The 18,509-nt window shown below is 38.6% G+C and overlaps 1 protein-coding gene across 2 annotated transcripts in view; it reads right to left on the bottom strand.

Moving 5' to 3' along the window:
- The window catches only part of FLT1 (fms related receptor tyrosine kinase 1), a 171,755-nt gene that overhangs the window by 114,149 nt on the left and 39,097 nt on the right, over positions 1-18,509 (bottom strand). For both annotated transcript variants that reach the window (XM_046665096.1, XM_046665098.1), the window contains exons 4-10: positions 11,265-11,389; positions 7,495-7,657; positions 7,255-7,391; positions 4,532-4,706; positions 3,132-3,249; positions 822-991; positions 246-405 (exon numbers count right to left, since the gene is read on the bottom strand). In XM_046665096.1, the coding sequence (XP_046521052.1) occupies positions 246-405; positions 822-991; positions 3,132-3,249; positions 4,532-4,706; positions 7,255-7,391; positions 7,495-7,657; positions 11,265-11,389 (1,048 nt within the window). The remainder of the gene's footprint in view (positions 1-245; positions 406-821; positions 992-3,131; positions 3,250-4,531; positions 4,707-7,254; positions 7,392-7,494; positions 7,658-11,264; positions 11,390-18,509) is intronic.

Raw genomic sequence — 18,509 nt, 5'->3', positions numbered from 1 at the left:
GGGTAATCTTAATTCTGTCCCTGTGCTCCTACAACTTATAAACTGGAGAGAAAAATTATGAAATGGCTAGAAATGGGTAAGAAAAAAGAAAAGATATTGCCGACCTGTTCTCAAGGCAGGGAAAGCCTCTGCCCTAAATATACTGCACATCCCATGCGCAAACTCCCATCTGTGTCCATTAAAGAATCTTGAGTCCACGTGTCAAAAAGTATTTAAAAGTTATTCAAGAAACTAACTGTCCCTACCTTGCTTTGGAATGATTGTGGTTACAGGGATGCCAGAACCACTTGACTGCAGGTTGAGGGATACCATAAATGGTACAGGTCAGGATTTGTCTGCTGCCCAGTGGGTAGAGAGTTGGGTCTGGAAGCGATGACACAGCCTTTTCGTAAATCTGGGGTTTCACTGGAAAGGAGAGGAAGAACACGACAGAGGTCAAGAGCTGTTCTAATGACTTTCTCCTGGACCACAACATGAAGGACCACGTTCTCACTGATTTTGATATAAGGGAAGTAAAAATATGAAAAAAAAAACAAATAAACCCTCATATTTGTCATTATAATGCCAATTTTTTTTAAAAAAGAAGTGTTTTAAGAACATTACATTGATTCCATGGTATGTACATTATGATTACAATTATAAAAAATCATGTTACTTATGAAAGATAAGCAGACATGAATAGTTATGATGGAGGTGTAAGTGGTTTTTAAAATATTTAAAATTTTGTTTTCTTTGATGTTGTTATCCTGACTTTTGATTTACAAATTTTCACTAATTTTACCCCTACCAGAACCAGAAGGAAGTATGTAGAGTAAACTTACCATTTACAATTAGAGTTGCGGTGAGGTTTTTAAACATATTTGACTGCTTTATGCCCAGCAAGATTGTATAATCCCCTGCGTCTTCTGCAGTTACGTCTTTGATAATTAATGAATAGCCATGAACCAAATAGCGAGCAGATTTCTCAGTCGCAAGTAACCCATCTTTTAACCTGTGGTTAAGAGTATGATGAGTAAGTCATTTCACACCTTCTCTCAGATGTCACTTTAAAACTGTCATTAAAATTTGTGAGGTCAAGTTTATACATTTCAAGCCTTTGGTCCTCAACATTCATGTAAAAAATTTAGACACTAATTTTTTAGTAAAGCCAGGTGTGATTTTTAGATTGGGAAACACTTCATATTTATCAGCTAAGAGGAAGAAGTAAGCTGAAGGAAGAAAGAAAAGTGATGCTCTAATGTACCCACAGGGATACTGGTGGCCATTGTGACTTAAGTTTTAACTCAGAAGCACTGGCTGATTCCATCTGAGATGTTTTTCAGAGTTTTCCATGAGGCTTCATCAGCAATACAAGAGCCATTGTAGGTCAGATCAACTAGATCACTTCTCCAGATAAAAATAAAAATAGACTTTCCTATTGTGGTCTCATGTGGAGTTCTTATTAGTTGTATAAATGGTCACACCAGTTGTCCCTTTCATAAGCTATAGTGAAATCAAGATTATCAAGATTTTTTCCCTGAAGAAGAATAGTTAAGGCAGAAAACTCACAAACAAAAGGTATAAACTTAAAAGAAAAATTTTAACTTTAAAATAGAATCAATGCCTAGATATCATGCAATTGCATACAGAACTGAGAGTCAGGAGGCCTGAACGCTTGACCTGGTTCTGCCACTATGTGCTATGCACCTGACTTATCCATTTGAACCTCAGTTTCCCCAAATTTTCTAGAGTTTCTCACAGATCTCTTTTAATTCTAAAATTTTATGATTTCATTAAATTGCACAGTTCTTTAAATGAGCGTTTTTTAATCTGTTAGGAGTTGATTGTTTTCTGCATAAGGGTGTACTATTGGGGATGGTATTAGTTCATATTCATGCATATGTTACATAGTTCTGCAAACAAATTCTCATTATTAGTGGGTCTCAGTTCCACAGCAGTGAAAATAAGTATGCTCTCTTTTGTGATTACAAATATCACCTTAGTATTTAAATTATTTCCTATTAACAAATCAGTATTTTCAAAAATGGATTTGTTTGTTTGTTTTAGGTCCTTGCTACTTTAGTTATTGAAGAAATTAGCCCAGTTTAATAGATGGGGATACTTTCAGACACTGAAAGATGGAATGTACCTCCTAGAGTGATGAAATTTCTGTTAAGGAATAATGTACACTCATAGGAAGTTTACTATTAAACTTTTTAGATATTATGAAACACAAAATCTCTTTTCTACTGCGATGGTGTGAAGGGGCATAGCACAGAGTTAAATCTTCTGTTTAATTCCCTATGAACTATTTGAGGAACCTGAAAACAAACACTACACTCATATGATATTGAAAGCAAAATAAGCTCTGGTTCAAGAGATCCTAAAATGGCACCACTTCTATATTGTGTGGGTTGTTTTCCTAATCAGTTTTGTACTGTACTCTTTGTTTAAAATGCAATGGCTTGAGCCAGAGATGCTGGCATTTAAAAGTGATTTAACAAAATAACTGCAGATTATAAACAGATTACATTGTTTTACATCAGGTGTTGTACTAGCATTAAAAAAAAAACCTGCTTAAGGAATTTCTGATTATGCAAACTTTGAGCCAAAAAAAATTTAATTAGTTCAAGTAGGTCCATTCATCTACTGCTGCCACTAAATAAGTCTTGTCTCTGTTAATGTTTGTTTAATTTTAAAACAAGATTGGAACTTTCAACCCAGCTGTATATAAAAGAATTATTTTCAGATAATAAAAGAATTATTATCCTCATTACAAGGGCCCACTTCTTCAGAGTTAATAGAGCATGTTACATATTCAAGATGCTTCCTAGTCATTGCCCAAAATATCCCATTCAAAGGATGTTGACATCATAGGAAGGTTTAGAGATGCAGAAATTCAGTCACAGTGAGTAAATGAGCACTCAAAAAACCCTAAGCCCTTGCTCCATCCTGTTACATTAGTTCCCTTCCCCTCCAGCCCTTTCTACCTACTCCACTCCCAGCCCAGAAGTCAACATAGTTCTTAGCTCTCTACTGCTGTCTGGGGAACTTATCTCAATATTTTTTCAGGAATTCAAGTCATTGAGCTCCTGCATCTTCCTACTTAGAAAGCATATCTTAAACTGATATGAAAATAATTATGGTCTTACCATACAACTTCTGGTGAGGGAAATGCCTTCACTTTCATAGATAGCCGGTAAGACCGCTTGCCAGCTACAGTTTCCAGCACCTGCTGTTTTCGGTGTTTCACAGTGATGAATGCTTTATCTTTGAAAGGAGAAGTGATAAATAAATTAGAAAAGACTATATTTATGTAAACAAAATAAACACAAAAACAAAAAGCCCAATTACTGCCTCACTAAAGGAGGGTGCAACCAATGAATAAATAAACAGCTGAATTATGGAGTCCGCCCCATGGCCAAGTGGTTAAGTTGGTGCGCTCTGCTTTAGCAGCCCAGGGTTTGCCAGTTTGGATCCTGGGTGCAGACCTAGCACTACTCATCAAGGTATGCTGAGGTGGTGTCCCACATAGCACAACCAGAAGGACCTACAACTAGAATATACAACTATGTACTGAGGGGCTCTGGGGAGAAGAAGGGAAAGAGAAAAAAAAGAAGATTGGCAACAGATGTCAGCTCAGGTACCAATCTTTAAAAAATAAAAAATAAACAGCTGAATTATAATCAAACCTCTCAATGAGCCCAAATATTGAATGATGAATAAAATAATTTAAAAGTACTCTAACTAGTGAAATACTTTCAAATTAAATGGTTTCAGGTCCCAGGGACATAAAAACAGTGGCAGAGCAACAGAAAGTGAAACACCGTAAATATCCATATCACAACAACAAAAAAGTAAAAAGATCCTTCTAAAAATCTACCTGGCCAATATGAGTATGATGGGAGACGGTAGCTCCAGGCACCCTGAAACAACTAATTTGGGAGAAAAAATGAACTGGAGAAAGTCAAAAGAATATCAAAGGCCATTGATAGAATTGTTCCATAGATTCTGCTCCTCACACTGTTTTTTTTTTAACAGTAGAAATAAGTGAGGTTTTTAAGGATTCTAAAGAGGTTTAAGTATTTTCCTTACAGAATTTGCCTATGGGAAGTAAGCAACAATATTAGGATTTGTAAAATAAGAGTAAAACCAGGTATAAAATAGCATCAATTCTAAATAATTTACCATACCATATTTTTATTTCTCTAAATCATAATAGTACCTGAGAAATTTCCTCCAGGAAATAAAGGTAAAACTGATCATATTTTTCTGTTTTGTTTACATGGGACACTAAATAAGGAATTTCATATAGATTATAATATGATTGAATTATTAACCACAATACACTTGTAAGGAAAAGAGTCTCTGTCCAATTCAAAACTATTAAATTTAAAGAGCACTTAATGTGATTTGCTTTGTGGCAGGGGCAGGAGGGTGACAAAATTGTATTCATTCATGACAGTGTACCTCTTGGCCAAAAGAAAATTTACTTTTCTTATACAACTCCCCAAATCCATAATGATTAGAAAGCAGAGCACGAGTTGCTTACCATATATATGCACTGAGGTGTTAACAGATTTGAATGATGGGCCACTCTTTACATGACAAGTATAAAGTCCTTTGTCTTTGTTCTGCACTTTGTCAATAATTAGAACACTGTAGAATACGTTGTTATGGGAATTGCGTTGGTCAATTCGTTGCCTTATAGAGGCTCTCTTATTTGTCTAGAAAGAAAGTGTATAACAAATGTAGAAGTAGTAATTGTTTGTGGTTAAAGTTACAGCATTTCTCAGATTAATACTGAGATCAATATTTTATTCTCAATTATTTAGAAGCAAACCCACCTAGAGCAACCATCTGTTTGGAAACTACATCTCTGTCTAGATGTGTTTCAAATACGAGCCATAGGAGCATTTGTTTAGCACTTCATTTTCTTCGAGCAGACTTTGACATACATTCTCTCAATTGTTTCTCACAACAACCAGTGAGATCGGCAGGATTATTGCCCTTTTACAGATGAAGAAACTGAAGCATCAGAAACACTGGCCAAAGCAGGCTGGGAACTCAGGTCTTTCGAGTATAAATCTGGCGCCTTTCCTCTAGCACATACGTCTCTAAACAGTAACCTGTTCTCTAGGCATAGATATCTCACACAAACTCAGACAATAATTATCTTTAGTATCTGGCTCAATGACAGTGTTTCTCTTAAAAAATCACCATGTGAGTTTTCTTTTGCTTCCTTGTTAGAAATGAAGGAAAAAATAATGAGTCCTGGCTATACCTACTAAGGGTAATAATCTTAGTTTCATTATTTCACTATTTGAGCAATGCTTGCCAATTTCTCCTAAATAGCACTTAAATGGATCTGGGGACATGCAGAGCCATAGACAGGTTTAGCTAACACTTGAGTAGGGGTTGGGGTGTTGTCTCATGTTTGCCTCAGGGGAGGCGAAGAGCTGCGAGAGCAGGCCTCAAGGCCTAGCAATGGAAACTGGCCACAATGACCTGCCCCTGGTTTTGAGAAGATGAGATCACATTGCCTTTTCCTTTAATTGTTCCTTCCTCCTTTTTTTTAGCATTACATTTTATAACACATAATATGTTATTTCCTTCTCTCAGTCCTTCCCCATGAGGAGGCATGAAAAAAAGACTTTGGAAGCGGTCCAGAACTGATCCTCGGGTCTTGAACTTAGCTCTCCTCTGTGCCATATTTAATAAACTTCCACTCACCTATCCTTTTATTGCTCTGTTGGAACAGACACACGTTTAGGCCATTTTCTTCATTCTCAGCAGTAACCAGAGAGAAAATGTCAATCATCACCATAAAAAATCAGAGAATCAGTCCCCTAAATAACAGACTGAGGAATTTCCAGCAACTCTGTTTATGTAGGTATTACGTCTCTCTTCTCCCTTTGAGAATTCTTTGCTTCCCAAGTTTGAGTAACAATTGGTATTTCTTCTGCCTTGGAAAACAACTGATCCTGAATTTAGAACTGCTTTGTTTACTACTGTAGCCATCAGCCACGTGTGGCTATTTAAATTAAAATTAAACAAAATGAAAAATTCAGTTCCTTAGTCACACTAGCCACATTCCAAGTGCTCATTAGCCATATGTGGCTAGTGGTTACTATATTGGACAGCAGAGATAAAGAATATTTCCATCACAGAAAGTTCTTTTGGACAGTACCATTTTAGAAGGCTACTGGCATTCAACAGATATATTATCATACTCTTACTCATAGTAGCAACACTAACAGGATAAAAGTTTTTTCCCTCTTGGCGTTTATTGAGAATATTTGATTTCTATCAAAACTCAGAATATATTGCTATGCCATAACATTTCTATTTAAATGAAACAATGCCACTTTCTAGAAAATACTTTACGACTGATGAGTCCTTAATGTGTCCCTACAGGGCACTTGTTACACCTTTTTGTTGCTAAGTTATTCTATTTCCATGGCAAGAAATGTTGATGAAAAACAATAGCTTGGAGCTGATGCATCAGTCCTTCAAACACAATTCAATCATAAGTTAACTTTGTGACTGGGCAATCTGAATGACATAACAAATGATTGTACTTTGGGATATGCCACATAAATCATACTGACACACAAGAAATGGGGGCTGGAACGACTGTCAAAAGTTTCCTAACAGTTTATCATAGATTCCCCATCTATGCACTTTTAAAATAATTATTGTTTGCAAAGATATTTAATTTGAAGAAGGGAACTCAACTTAGTCTTCATTCTTCTCATTTTTCTGAAGGACAGAATTACTCCTTTGTCGCTAAACAAATGGAACATTGGATGGCTGAGTCGTAATATCTTTTCCAAACATGCTCCAATCAGGTGCCTGACTGTCTCCCAGTATCTTAAATTAATGTGCTGACAACAACTTTTTGTTGTTGTTGTTACAAAAGATAGTCCCTGCCTGGCATTTAGTGATAAATTTCTTTCTCATCTCTAAATCCTAGAGAATAGTTTCCAAGGATGAAACAATCCCTGTTTCCACCCAGAATCATGCAATAGAAATACCAGCCTATACACTTCAAAACAAAACCTCCAGACATCAAAAGAATGTATCAACGCATATCATACTTGTGAGATGTCAGGCAAGGAAAGCACCCAGACCAAACCCAAAGCTTCTTTGTTGATTCAAACTGCCACGGGAGTGAGAATATTCTGATTTTTCTCACCTCAAAAACTCAGTGGCATTTCACTTGTTAAAAATAAATACTGTCCTACAGAAGAAATAGAAAAATTGGTCACTCACTTCACCAGGGTAACTCCAGGTCATTTGAACTCTCGTGTTTAAGGGCGTGGTAGCAGTGCAGTTGAGGGTGAGAGTATGGCCTCTGAGTAACTTGACGGGGCTTGGTGTGCGGATTTGGACATCTGTGATTGTATTGGCTGCAAGCATAAGAAATAACATTTTTTAAAAGTCAGGGTTTCATTAAGCAGATAAACCCTTGAGCATTCCAGCTTATGTTCATGCCTTTGGAACATCACTTACTTTCTCGATATGTGAGATAGTTTGTCTTGAACAAATGTCCGTTGACTGTTGTTTCACAGGTCAGAAGCCCTATTTCTTTGTATGTTGCATTTGATATTATAAAACCCTTCCTACTGTCCCAGATTATTCTTTTTCCATCAGGGATCAGAGTATCAAGTGGAAACTGAAAAGGAAGAAACATGCTTTAACAAAATCCTATTAGCACTGTGGCGATACTGTTTCACTAATAGTTTGTGAAAACATAATTTTCATCTAAAATGAAAATAGTACAGGTAAAAACTCAAGTTTGTTATAATTGGTTCTTCAGTTTTCTTTGCATGTAGGAAGATATACATTTATTATAATAAATTATAGTAATTATGGTAATTTATTATCAGTCTTAGCAATAAGCTCTGCCTGCCTAGGCTAGACCTAGTTGTCATGTCAGACTTGTAGTGGGACCCCGTATTTCTTTGGCCTCTGGGAATCTTGGTCATAAACTGGCCTGATACTCGATAGAGAAACCAATTAGTATTTGTTCTACTGGGGCTGCCAAGTTATCCTCTTGAGTCTCACCATCTGGAGCTTTTAACAAGCCATAACTCGTCCTCCTGTGATTTACTAAAGAGGTGGATGTCTTAAAAGGACTATAAATAACTCCAGGTCCTCCCAGATGCGTAGCATTAACTTGGCACTCACTGGGGTTATCATTCTGAGAAGGCTGAGGGTATCAACTCTGTCTCTGGAAGGGAAATTCCCAGAAGCTGAGGCCACTGACAGTGAAGACAGCCACAAACAGATGTGGAGGCCAAAGATACTGTTATGAATAAAGTGCTCTCAGATTCTTAGAAGTATTCCCAAACGCAGAGAGTCCAAACAGAAGAAAAGAATCCATGATTTGATTTGCTCCTTATGCCTTCTTCTGGACACCAAGGACTTAATTTTTAAAGACTGCAATATAAACAGTCTACCTCGGGATTAGACTTTATAAAGGGTCATTGCTTTCATAGAACAGCCTAGCCAAACTCCCCTGATGCCAGATTGCCAGCCCAATTTCAGAGGCAGTACACTCTGACTACCACTATTACTTATCCCTAATTGGAGAAGGAAAAAAACTCAGATTACCTTCCCACAACAGATTATAAAGCAAAGGCCAAACTGCCATAAAGAGGTGTCATATCTTTTCTATCTTCTTTTAAAAAGCGTACCTTACATCACTCTATCTATCCGTTTAGCATTTATTTATATTGCTTGTTGAAGGAGCTAATCTGGTGGGAATTTGTGATCCTATGGTAGAAATTTCCATTGCAAAAGTCACCAGTGCCCTCTCCCAGTGAATAGGTCTGTCCTGACATATGCTACCAGAGTGTTACTTGGGTTTGAAATGAATTGCCTCCTGTTTATGAAGAACCGAAAGCAATTGAAGGATGCATTTCATGTTTTAATAAATCAGGATTCTATCTATAAACTCTGCATTCGGTGGGGGAAAAAGAACCTTTTAATTTGATGCAAACTATTAAGGGAAAAATTAAGAAAAATTTAAGTCAGGAATTGAAATCTATGTTGCTTTAAAAATATGTGAAAACAAGCATGTGCTTAATCTAAAAGAAAGGTTTGTGATAGACTTGCTCAGCACAACTTAAAAATATATTAAAATTTCCTCTAAAATGTTTCTCTAATCTATACATTGCCGCCACTAGCAGTATTCCATTGATAAGGTAACTCTATTTCTAGCTGACAGTACAGGAGCAAAAGTCTATAGAGGTGCTCAGCTGTGGTGGTGCTGCACATGTCACACAGAGGCACACAGACGGGCAGTACTCTACGGAGGGCCTATCTCCAGCTAACAATGGCTCCACCAAGTTAGGCATGGGAAAAGGAGAGAGAGGGGACAGCAAATCAGAAGAAAAGGGACACAAAGAGAAATGGAAGGGAAAGATTTTATATTCATGTTGGCATACATAAGTAATAGGTTAGAATATTTTCAGTATATACATGGCAAACCAAAATCCCTGTTAGCTCTTTATGCTTCTCTGTCTTTTGTTGTTGTTGTTGTATTATGGATCTTAGGTAGAAAACAGAGAAAATAAGTATTCCCCCCAATTTTTTTACATGTGGGAATTTGGAAATGTTCCCTTACAACAGACAAGCCATCTGCATTAGGGCAAAAAGGCAAGGGGCTTGCGTGAAACAGAGAAGTTGTTTCATAGGAATTATATAGCAATTATCATCTCGGAGTAATGCCATGCTATTATATAAAACATTTATTATATAAAACATCATTTGGTAATAAATCAAGTATTGGATAGTAAGCTGTTAGATAAATATAGTAATAGCTAACACTTGAATAGGGCTTACCTTATGCCAGGCGCCGTTCTAAGTGCTTTCCATATTTCACCTCATTTAGCCTTCCTAACAACCAGGTGAGGTGGGAGCTACTGTAACCACTCCCCTCTCCCAAATGAGGAAGCTGAGGCAGAGAGGGGTTTGATAGCTCGCCAGTTTGTCCAGCAGGTAAGTGGTAGGGTGGTAGTCCAGGCAGTGTGGCACTGGGCTCTGCTCTTAACCACCCTGGTCTTCCTCCTCCGCAAACTACACCATTAGCAAAGGGTGGCAAGAGCACCAAAGGAGAAGTCAAGAGATCAGTGCCAATGCCCAGTATGGCCTGGGAAGTCCCTAACTCCCTGGGAACCTCGGTTTTTTCCTTCTTCCAATTGAGTTAGACATCTATGATGTTTCCACCTCTGACATACAATGAATTTTATGTTTCCTGGCCATGATACACAGATATAATGGAAGCCCAAACCTGTCACTGATGGACTATATTGAGGGCTTAAATCAAATCAACAATGTAGGAAAAGGAATGCAAGGGAAGAAGACAGGAGACACCTCCATCACATTTTAGGATTCAGGGCCAATAGGTGATACTGAAAATCACTCTAAACTTTTCCAACTTGACTACCACCAACAGTGAACACTTCCTGAGGACCTACTATGTGCTGGGCACTGCTGGGTGCTGCCTTGAGACATCCCTAACTTTCCCTCTTAAAGCTGTAAGCTCTTAGGATTCACCACAGTTTTCCATTTTGGGAGTTTTTATCCAATTCTTAGTCTTAGCATCCTCCTAAACTCTTATTGCTGATGAATTAGCTGGAACATCACATTTTAGTTTTTGTCTTTATTAGATTCTACCTTAAATTTTTCCCTTTCCACATGCACAATTTGCAATATAATATAAAGAAAAATCTCATTTATAGCTTTCTTTCCTCCTTTTCTTTTCCTAAGAGGCTAAGTTTGGATGCCCAGCAGGAGATAAGCTTTCTGTTACCTGGAACTTCCCAACTCAAACCAAATGTGGTAGTTCCATATGCATTAAGCAAGAGCTCTTAAATGCCTGGTGAATCAGGCACCCTGCCTGACAGTTCTGTCTTTAGCAAAAATCTGGATTAACCACTCTCTAACAAGTTATTAATTAGTATAAGCAATAGAATTGGTTTTTCTTATATTTGCAGACATTTGGATTTATGGCAATATATAAAACTTTTCATGGTTTTACTTCTTTTGTTATTCACATAGATTATGCTTAAGACATTATCATTTTATTCCATTTAAATACATGCATGTGTATAACTTTTAGCACTTACACTTTATGGTAAAAGGAAGTTACAGAAAAGTCTGCTGAGAAGCCTAAATGTCTGTAAGAAAATTATTCTAGAGAATAAAAATGACTAAAAGTTCATTATACTCATTTGGAGTAAAAGTATTCTGAGAGTAGCATTGCTCAGTTTTACCTTTTTTAAAGTAACAGTGATGTTAGGTGATGTGACCCGGCAGGGAATGACGATCTCCCTTCCTTCAGTCATATATATAATTTCAGGTATTTCACTGTGCATCTCTAAGAAAGGTCTACCTGTATCTGAATGAGAAAAAAATGAAAAAATACATATATAAGTGATTTTATTACCAAAATCTAGACACTGTAGCTGGGGAGGCAATATGGACACGGCCACAGTCACATCATTCTCCCCTTAGGTAATCCATAAATTCACATTCTTGTCTCTGAATTGGCCCTCTGTGTTTCTGCCCAGAAAAAGAATGCTTCTTTAATAAAACCTACTTCCTTATTCAGGTCCTGGCCTTTGATCAGATTGCCCTGATGCCCTAATATGCAATTGTGATATGGGGAGGGGGGCAGTGTTTAGATCACTGTGGTGGGAGGGGGGGAAGTCATAAAAGTGCAGTTAGAGAGAAAGGAGAATATTCTGCATAAACTGCTTACCACAGCTATGCTAAGTAGCCTCAGGAAGCACCCTCCAGAGCCTTTGTAAGAAGTCAAAGAGGGTAGGTGCATTGATCAACTGCCTTTGGAGCACAGATGACAGCAGACAGAGGTGATGCAGAGGTGTCAAGTTGGAGAGAACAGTAGCATTTGAATGACAGAAGCCTGACTTCTGAAGGTTTTCTAGACCTTTCCAGGCAGACTAATAATGAATAAGAAGGTCTGAGCTCCTTAGGAGGAGGGGAAAGGCTGGAGAAACAGTGGAGAATACTGCATTTATTTCATATGCATATTTGGTCTGTTTCTTTAGTACGCACTGCATATCTACTAAAAGCAAAGGATGTGCAAGTGTATGCAGAGAGGTCTGGAAAAGGCATTAAATAATCACCAAGATACCACCCTTTAAAAGTATGGCATTTGGCCAGTCTCAGAGGCCAGAAGGATTCAAGCCACCTGTTCCGTGTCCCTGTAATTCCTCTGTGGACCAGAATGAGCATGAGATCCTTTTAGAAACATCTCAGTCTACCATTCCCTTGTCCTCAGGAATCTACTGACATCCTCAGGCAACAATCTCTTCAGGAGTTATTGTGTTCTCATCGTCCCCCCTTGGCTCCAGCCTTATATGCCTCGAGAGAAAGAAGTCTCGTGTTAACGCTCTTCATCTGGACCTGAAAGAACTAATTAAGACTCTACCTGCTTGCTGTAGTTTAGGAATTTCATTCTAGATGCTGAGTGGAGAATGAATTGGAAGGAAACAAGAGCAGGAAGTAGGCAGTGGTTGCCTAGACTAAATGGGGGCTGTGGAAATTGTTATGGGTTGAAATGTGTCCCCCCCTCAAGTTTATATGTTGAAGTCCTAACCCCCAGTACTTCAGAATGGGACCCCATTTCGGTCAAATAGGGCCCTTGCCAATGTAATTACTTCAGTTAAGTATGGTGGGCCCTAATCTGATATGACTGGTGTCCCTAAAAGGAGACAGCTATATGAAGACACACACAGGGGAAAAGCCATGTGAAGACAAAGGTAGAGATTGGAGTGATGCAGTTACAAGTTAAGGGAAGCCAGAGATCCCCAGCAACCACCCCGAGGGAGGAAGAGGCGGGGGAGGATTCCCCTACAGGTTTCAGAGGTAACATGGCCCTGCCAACACCTGATTTCAGACTTCTAGTTTCTAGAATGTGAAATAATAAATTTCTGTAGTTTTAATCCCCCAAAAAGTGACACTGTTCTAGCCTGCTGAAGATGGGATAGTTTGACAGATATTAGAGAGGGCCCTAGAAAGACCCTATCACCACAGCCCATGTGTTATGACCCTAGAAACCTAAATAATTCTGACTTGTCCTCGGAATCCTTGCTAGGCCAGCCCCTTGCTTATACCCTTCTCTGCCCCGCCTGCCTTAGGGGCTTTTCCAACATCTCTAGCATTCTCTTGTTGCAACCCTTATAACACCGTAGACTGAACTAGCAGCTTACTTCTCTGGCTACACATTGGATGATGAATTCCGAGAGGAGAGAAAACTGATCATATTCATCTCTGTCTAACATGTATTGAATGAATGAATGAACGAACGAATGAATGAAGGGCTATCTGACATGGTTGTTTCATAGATGAGAAAACAGAAGTATAAATAGGTGAAGTGAGTTGTCTAGATGTGAGCAGAGCCAGGCCTGGAGGCCAGTTTTTCCTGATGTCCAATTCAGGGCTCCTCTCCCTGTACCACCCATAGGGCTGGATCTCCAGCCTCCTCCTAGTGAAGTAGAGCCCCTCCATTGGCAGGGCTGTAGGTGGCAATTGTTTTTCAGAGACCGAGGCTGATTTTCACACATTCGTGGGGGAAACTATGTGCCATGTCTCACTGTCTAGTTTTAGAGGAATTCTGAGAAGATGATAACCAAGGGGCAGGGCTGTGAGGGGAGGCTTTGGGGCAGGGCCACTGCATGGCTTCGAGTCAGATGGAGGTGATGGATCATGGAGGTTAAGAGTGCACATTTCACAACCTCGGTCTGAGTTCTGGCTCTGCCCCTTACTGGTTGTGAGACCTTGGGCAAATCATTTTACCCCCTGTGCCTCATTTGTAAAATCTACTTCAAAGGGTTAAATGAATTAATATATGAAAAGTGCTTAGAATGGTGCCTGGCAGATGGTTAGTACTACATATGCGTTAGCTGTTACTTTTCTTACTCTTCTGAGAGATTTGAACTTACGGAGAAAGGGGGTTATAATATATGAAAATCATAAATTATACTCATGATCTTAACTATAAAAAGTATAAATATATATTCATTTAATGGCATAGAAAAAAGATGAAATGAATACACTGAAATGTTCATGATTATCTTTGGGTAGTAGCTTTATGGGTTGTTGTTATTTTCTTATTTATCTTCCTCTGTATTTGTCAGATTTTCTAGAATAATCATGTATTATTTTGTAATAACATTTTTAACTATTGAATTTAAGTATCAAATTATAAAGCACCAGCCATTTTTACTTGAGGAAAACTATTAATTTTGCATTTGATTTACTTTAATTTTGTCCGATATGATAGAATGAGACATTTAACTATCACAGTTAACAGTGTCTATTAGGAAAGCCCATGGGTGCAGTAGCATAAGCAGAGAGGTAAAGTTAATTACACACAGTCAAAGATTCACTTATCAGCACAAAATTCCTCCCTAAATAAAGTTGCTGAGCTAAACATTCAGGCAGGGACTATTGGGATTTGATCATTCCTTTCCTTCCTCCTGTGAGTCTATATTTTTGTCTCCTTTGTGAGTCCCAAGGTAAACACAAACACCAGGAAATGGTTTAATTCATGTAACTAAACTGTAAATCCTTCAAACTTAATTTACTGTCTCCTTAAGCAACCATTTTCAACAAAGGACACTGGCATAAAAGTTCCTGCAGGAAATTGTAAACATCAGTGTAGCCATTTCTAGGCTAATGACCGGCAATCCCAAATGAAAATAGAAAAGGTTAACTCAATGTGCCTTGAATTTCTTCTTTCCCTGTCACTTTGAATCCCCCAACACTTGAACTTTAATACAGCTACTGTCCTTTCAAAGCCAACACCAATTTCAGCACTGGGCCCACTGCAGTTCTGTTCAAACATGTCAGAACTTCCATGATTTGTGTCCATCCCAACATAATTCAAGACCCATCATTTGTATCACAGTTAATAGTGGCATTATAAAGCCACTGTTTGCAAATGACCTTATGATTGTAGATACACACACACACACACCAACTATATTCTCTGAGCTTATTAATAGTATATTTCCTCTGCAATTTGCTTCAAGGAAGGGCTAAGAATGAACTTGCCTGACACATTATAATACAAACATTTTTTGTTTTGTAGGACCATAGATACAGAAGAGGTCACGGTTCCATTAATATCACCCGTAAAACCACTTACTACTCCCATAGGACACATTTGTCTTTGTCACAAAATTAAAAATGACTTCCAAACCCAGCCAGCACTGCAGAGTGGTTTCCTGAGATCAAATTGGCTGGTCATTGAAAGAGTGAGGAAAAGCTGCTCCAAAGATTGCTGGTGTTCTGGCGGTGGAGACACACTGTCACCAGGGACTCATGCCAACACATAGCTAGGTAGAGGTCACACCACCCTCCCCTCTCTGAACTCTTAGAGCACAAAGCAGTGACAGGAAACTGGCACAGAATATGAGGTTTTCTCATCCACTGGGAGTATCTGGGCAGTCATCCTTCAGGACAACAAGTGGGCTCGGACACAGGGAAAGATCAAACAGGGACCCTTGCTCAGAATGGTAGTACATCTATTTTTTAAACGTGTTTGTTCCTTTTGAAATCTATAATGGCCCTGGCACATTAAGGCGCACATACAGAGAGGCCTCAGCATGCCATCCTCATTCCACTCCCTTCCTCACTGGCATAACTTGGGAGTTGTGCTACTGGGTTCAGAGCACGCAAATGACCCAAAGAATTCAGGGAGCTTTTCTGACTTGAAGAGAGGTTCAAGAGTAAACATCTTGTTTCCAAGAACTTGTTTATTTGTATGACTTTTATAAACTTTTTCCTGACATCCTTTCCCTTACCTCTAAGCCCTGGTCATGAGGATTCCTATTTTAAACAAGGATGTGATTGTAACTTATTGAGGATAGAGTGAAGAGGATGAGAAACTAATTAACCAATCCCATGAAGAGCACTCTGTGTAGACGCAAGAGTTTGCACATCTCACAGGTCTTTGTGCTGTGGACAATACCGAGAGCTCAAGAAGAGTTGATTGGTGAAATATTTCGCTTGAAATATAAGCAAAAGAAAAAAAGGAAAAGGGGCAATTTCTTCACTGACCTACACTGCCCATCAAAGCCTTTGAAAATTCAAAACAGAGCTTTGAAGCAGCAAAAAGAAAGCCGAGGTGGCTATACTAATATTAGATAAAATAGACTTGGAAAACAAGAAATGTTACTAGAGATAAAGAGGGACATTTTATAATACTAATAGGGTCAATCCATCAGAAAGATATAATAATTATAACCATACTATATGAAATATCCAGAATAGGCAAGTCTATAGGGGCAGAAAGTAGATTAGCTTAGGGCTGGGACATAAGAAAGGATAAAGGGTAATAGTTAAAGTGTGATAGCTAAAGGGTATGGGGATTTTTTTGAGATCATGAAATTTTCTAAAACTGACTGTGGTAATGGTTGCATATATTTGTAAATATGCTAAAAGCTATTAATTTGTATACTTTAAATGGGTGAATTGTATGATACGTGAATTCTATCTCAAAAACCTTTTTTGGGCTCTTTCTTAGAAATGGTGACCCACTGTTTTCAGAGCTAGAATAGTTCCTGGAGATCATCCAGTGCAAGCTGCTCGCTTTATGGGTCCTTGCAAACTTTTTCCAACCACTCCCCTTTGCATCTTGGTGGGCCACCCACAGAAAATGGAATTTTCCCTGTGACAAAGTCACCCTGATTGTAAATATGTCCTTCAGTTCCCCTTGGCAGCCCCAGGTCAGCAGGGAGCATAGTGAAACATCTCTGCCTTCATTTAGATGGGAAGTTACTTGACTGACGTATCTGAGTACTATAGTCCACACAAAGTATACAGTCAAGCATTTTCTCATGAGTTATCCTGATTATCCATACGAATATCATAAAACCTCAGCTAACTTACCACTGACCCTAAAAATATACCCACTGTTGCCATTAGCAATTAGTGGACTAGTCTCCAGATTCAAAAGTGAGAAAAATCCCACTATGGCTGACCTAGGAATATCAGTTGCCAGTTTCTGCCATCTAGACAGATACCTTACACAAATATTTCTATTAAAAGAAGATGAATAAAGTTCATTGTGTTTCAGACTCAAGATGTCATGCTACAGTAAAAAATTAAAAATATATTATTTGTGTGGTACAAAATAAGAAATGCCTCTTTCTAAAAAAGCTATTTCCCAACTACTTACCTTTCTTCAGAAGAGAGACATGTACTTTTGCCTTATCTCACTTTGAAGCCCCATTGGCCCACTTATAACAGCAGATCGGATAGCAAGAGAAGAGAAAAGGACAAGAGTTAGAAAGGAGAGAAGCGAACAGAGATGATGGTCTACCCTCTCTCCTTCCTTTTCCATCTTCTATGAATTTGTTCCTTGAAATGTGAGTGGCTAGCAGCAGGCGATCAGGGTAATCAGTCATCTCAACCCAGTGTCCAGCACAGGCTGGGCACATGGCACACAGTCAACTAATGTTTATGGACAAGATATCAGATGAAACAAGAAAAAAAAGTGAAATTTGGATGTATTATTTACCCAGCACTGTGCATAAAGCACAGTCCGTGAACTCAAGGTCCCTAATAGTGTAGCTGCATGGACAACACACACATCCTCCCACACAGAGACTTTCATATTGATTAGAGGAAAAAGTAAATACTAAATTCTGCCTTAAAGGAGAGTAGGGACATCATTTTTAAAAATTTACAGCTAAGATCTAAAGTTAGTTGAAGATCTAAATAAGAGTGGGGTGCTGGGTAGATGGTAAGCTTAACTAGACTATAAGATCAAGGAAGGCAAAGAAGGTCTCGGGCTTTCCCTGCTCCCTAGAACCTTGCTCACTGGGTATTCACACAATGCTGTTTGGTTGATTTCTGTGTTCACCAAATGAATGACTTCAGTCAGATCTTCATCTTGATCAATTGAATCATCTCAAAAGAAAAGAAGGGAAAGAAAAAGAAAGAGAAAGATAGGAAGGAAGGGAAGAAGGAAGAGAGGGAGGGAAGGGAAGAAGGATAGAAGGATGGAAGGATGGATGGATGGAAGAAAGAAAGGAAAGAAGGATAGAAGGATGGATGGAAGGAAGGAAAACAGAAATGAAGGAGAAAGGAAAGGAAAAATCAAGGAACTCTGATGGACTAGTATAACTCTTTCTTCTACTGCCAAGATTTTTGGCCATGTTCCAAGTCCCATTATTCTCAGCTCTGCCTCTGAATCATAAAATTGTAAAACTGTTAAGGAACTTAAGATACCCTAACACTGCCTCTCATGTTACAGAAGAGGAAACTGAGGCCCAGAGAGAAGGAGAGACCTTCCCCCAAGCACAGAAATAATATTAATAGCTGAGCCAAAACTGAATTCAGGTTTCCCAGTCCTAGACTATTCTCTCTCCACCATGCCAAAATTGGGGCCTGACTCTCCTGAATGACTCAGGAGTGACAAGTATACCTTTAAACACACCAATGAGAGAAATAGTGGCAAAGAGACAGAGGTAACATGGGATCTT

The sequence above is a fragment of the Equus quagga genome, chromosome 6, assembly GCF_021613505.1.
Source record: "Equus quagga isolate Etosha38 chromosome 6, UCLA_HA_Equagga_1.0, whole genome shotgun sequence".
NCBI classification, from domain to species: Eukaryota; Metazoa; Chordata; class Mammalia; order Perissodactyla; family Equidae; genus Equus; species Equus quagga.
This window is presented reverse-complemented; position numbering and strand designations above follow the sequence as displayed.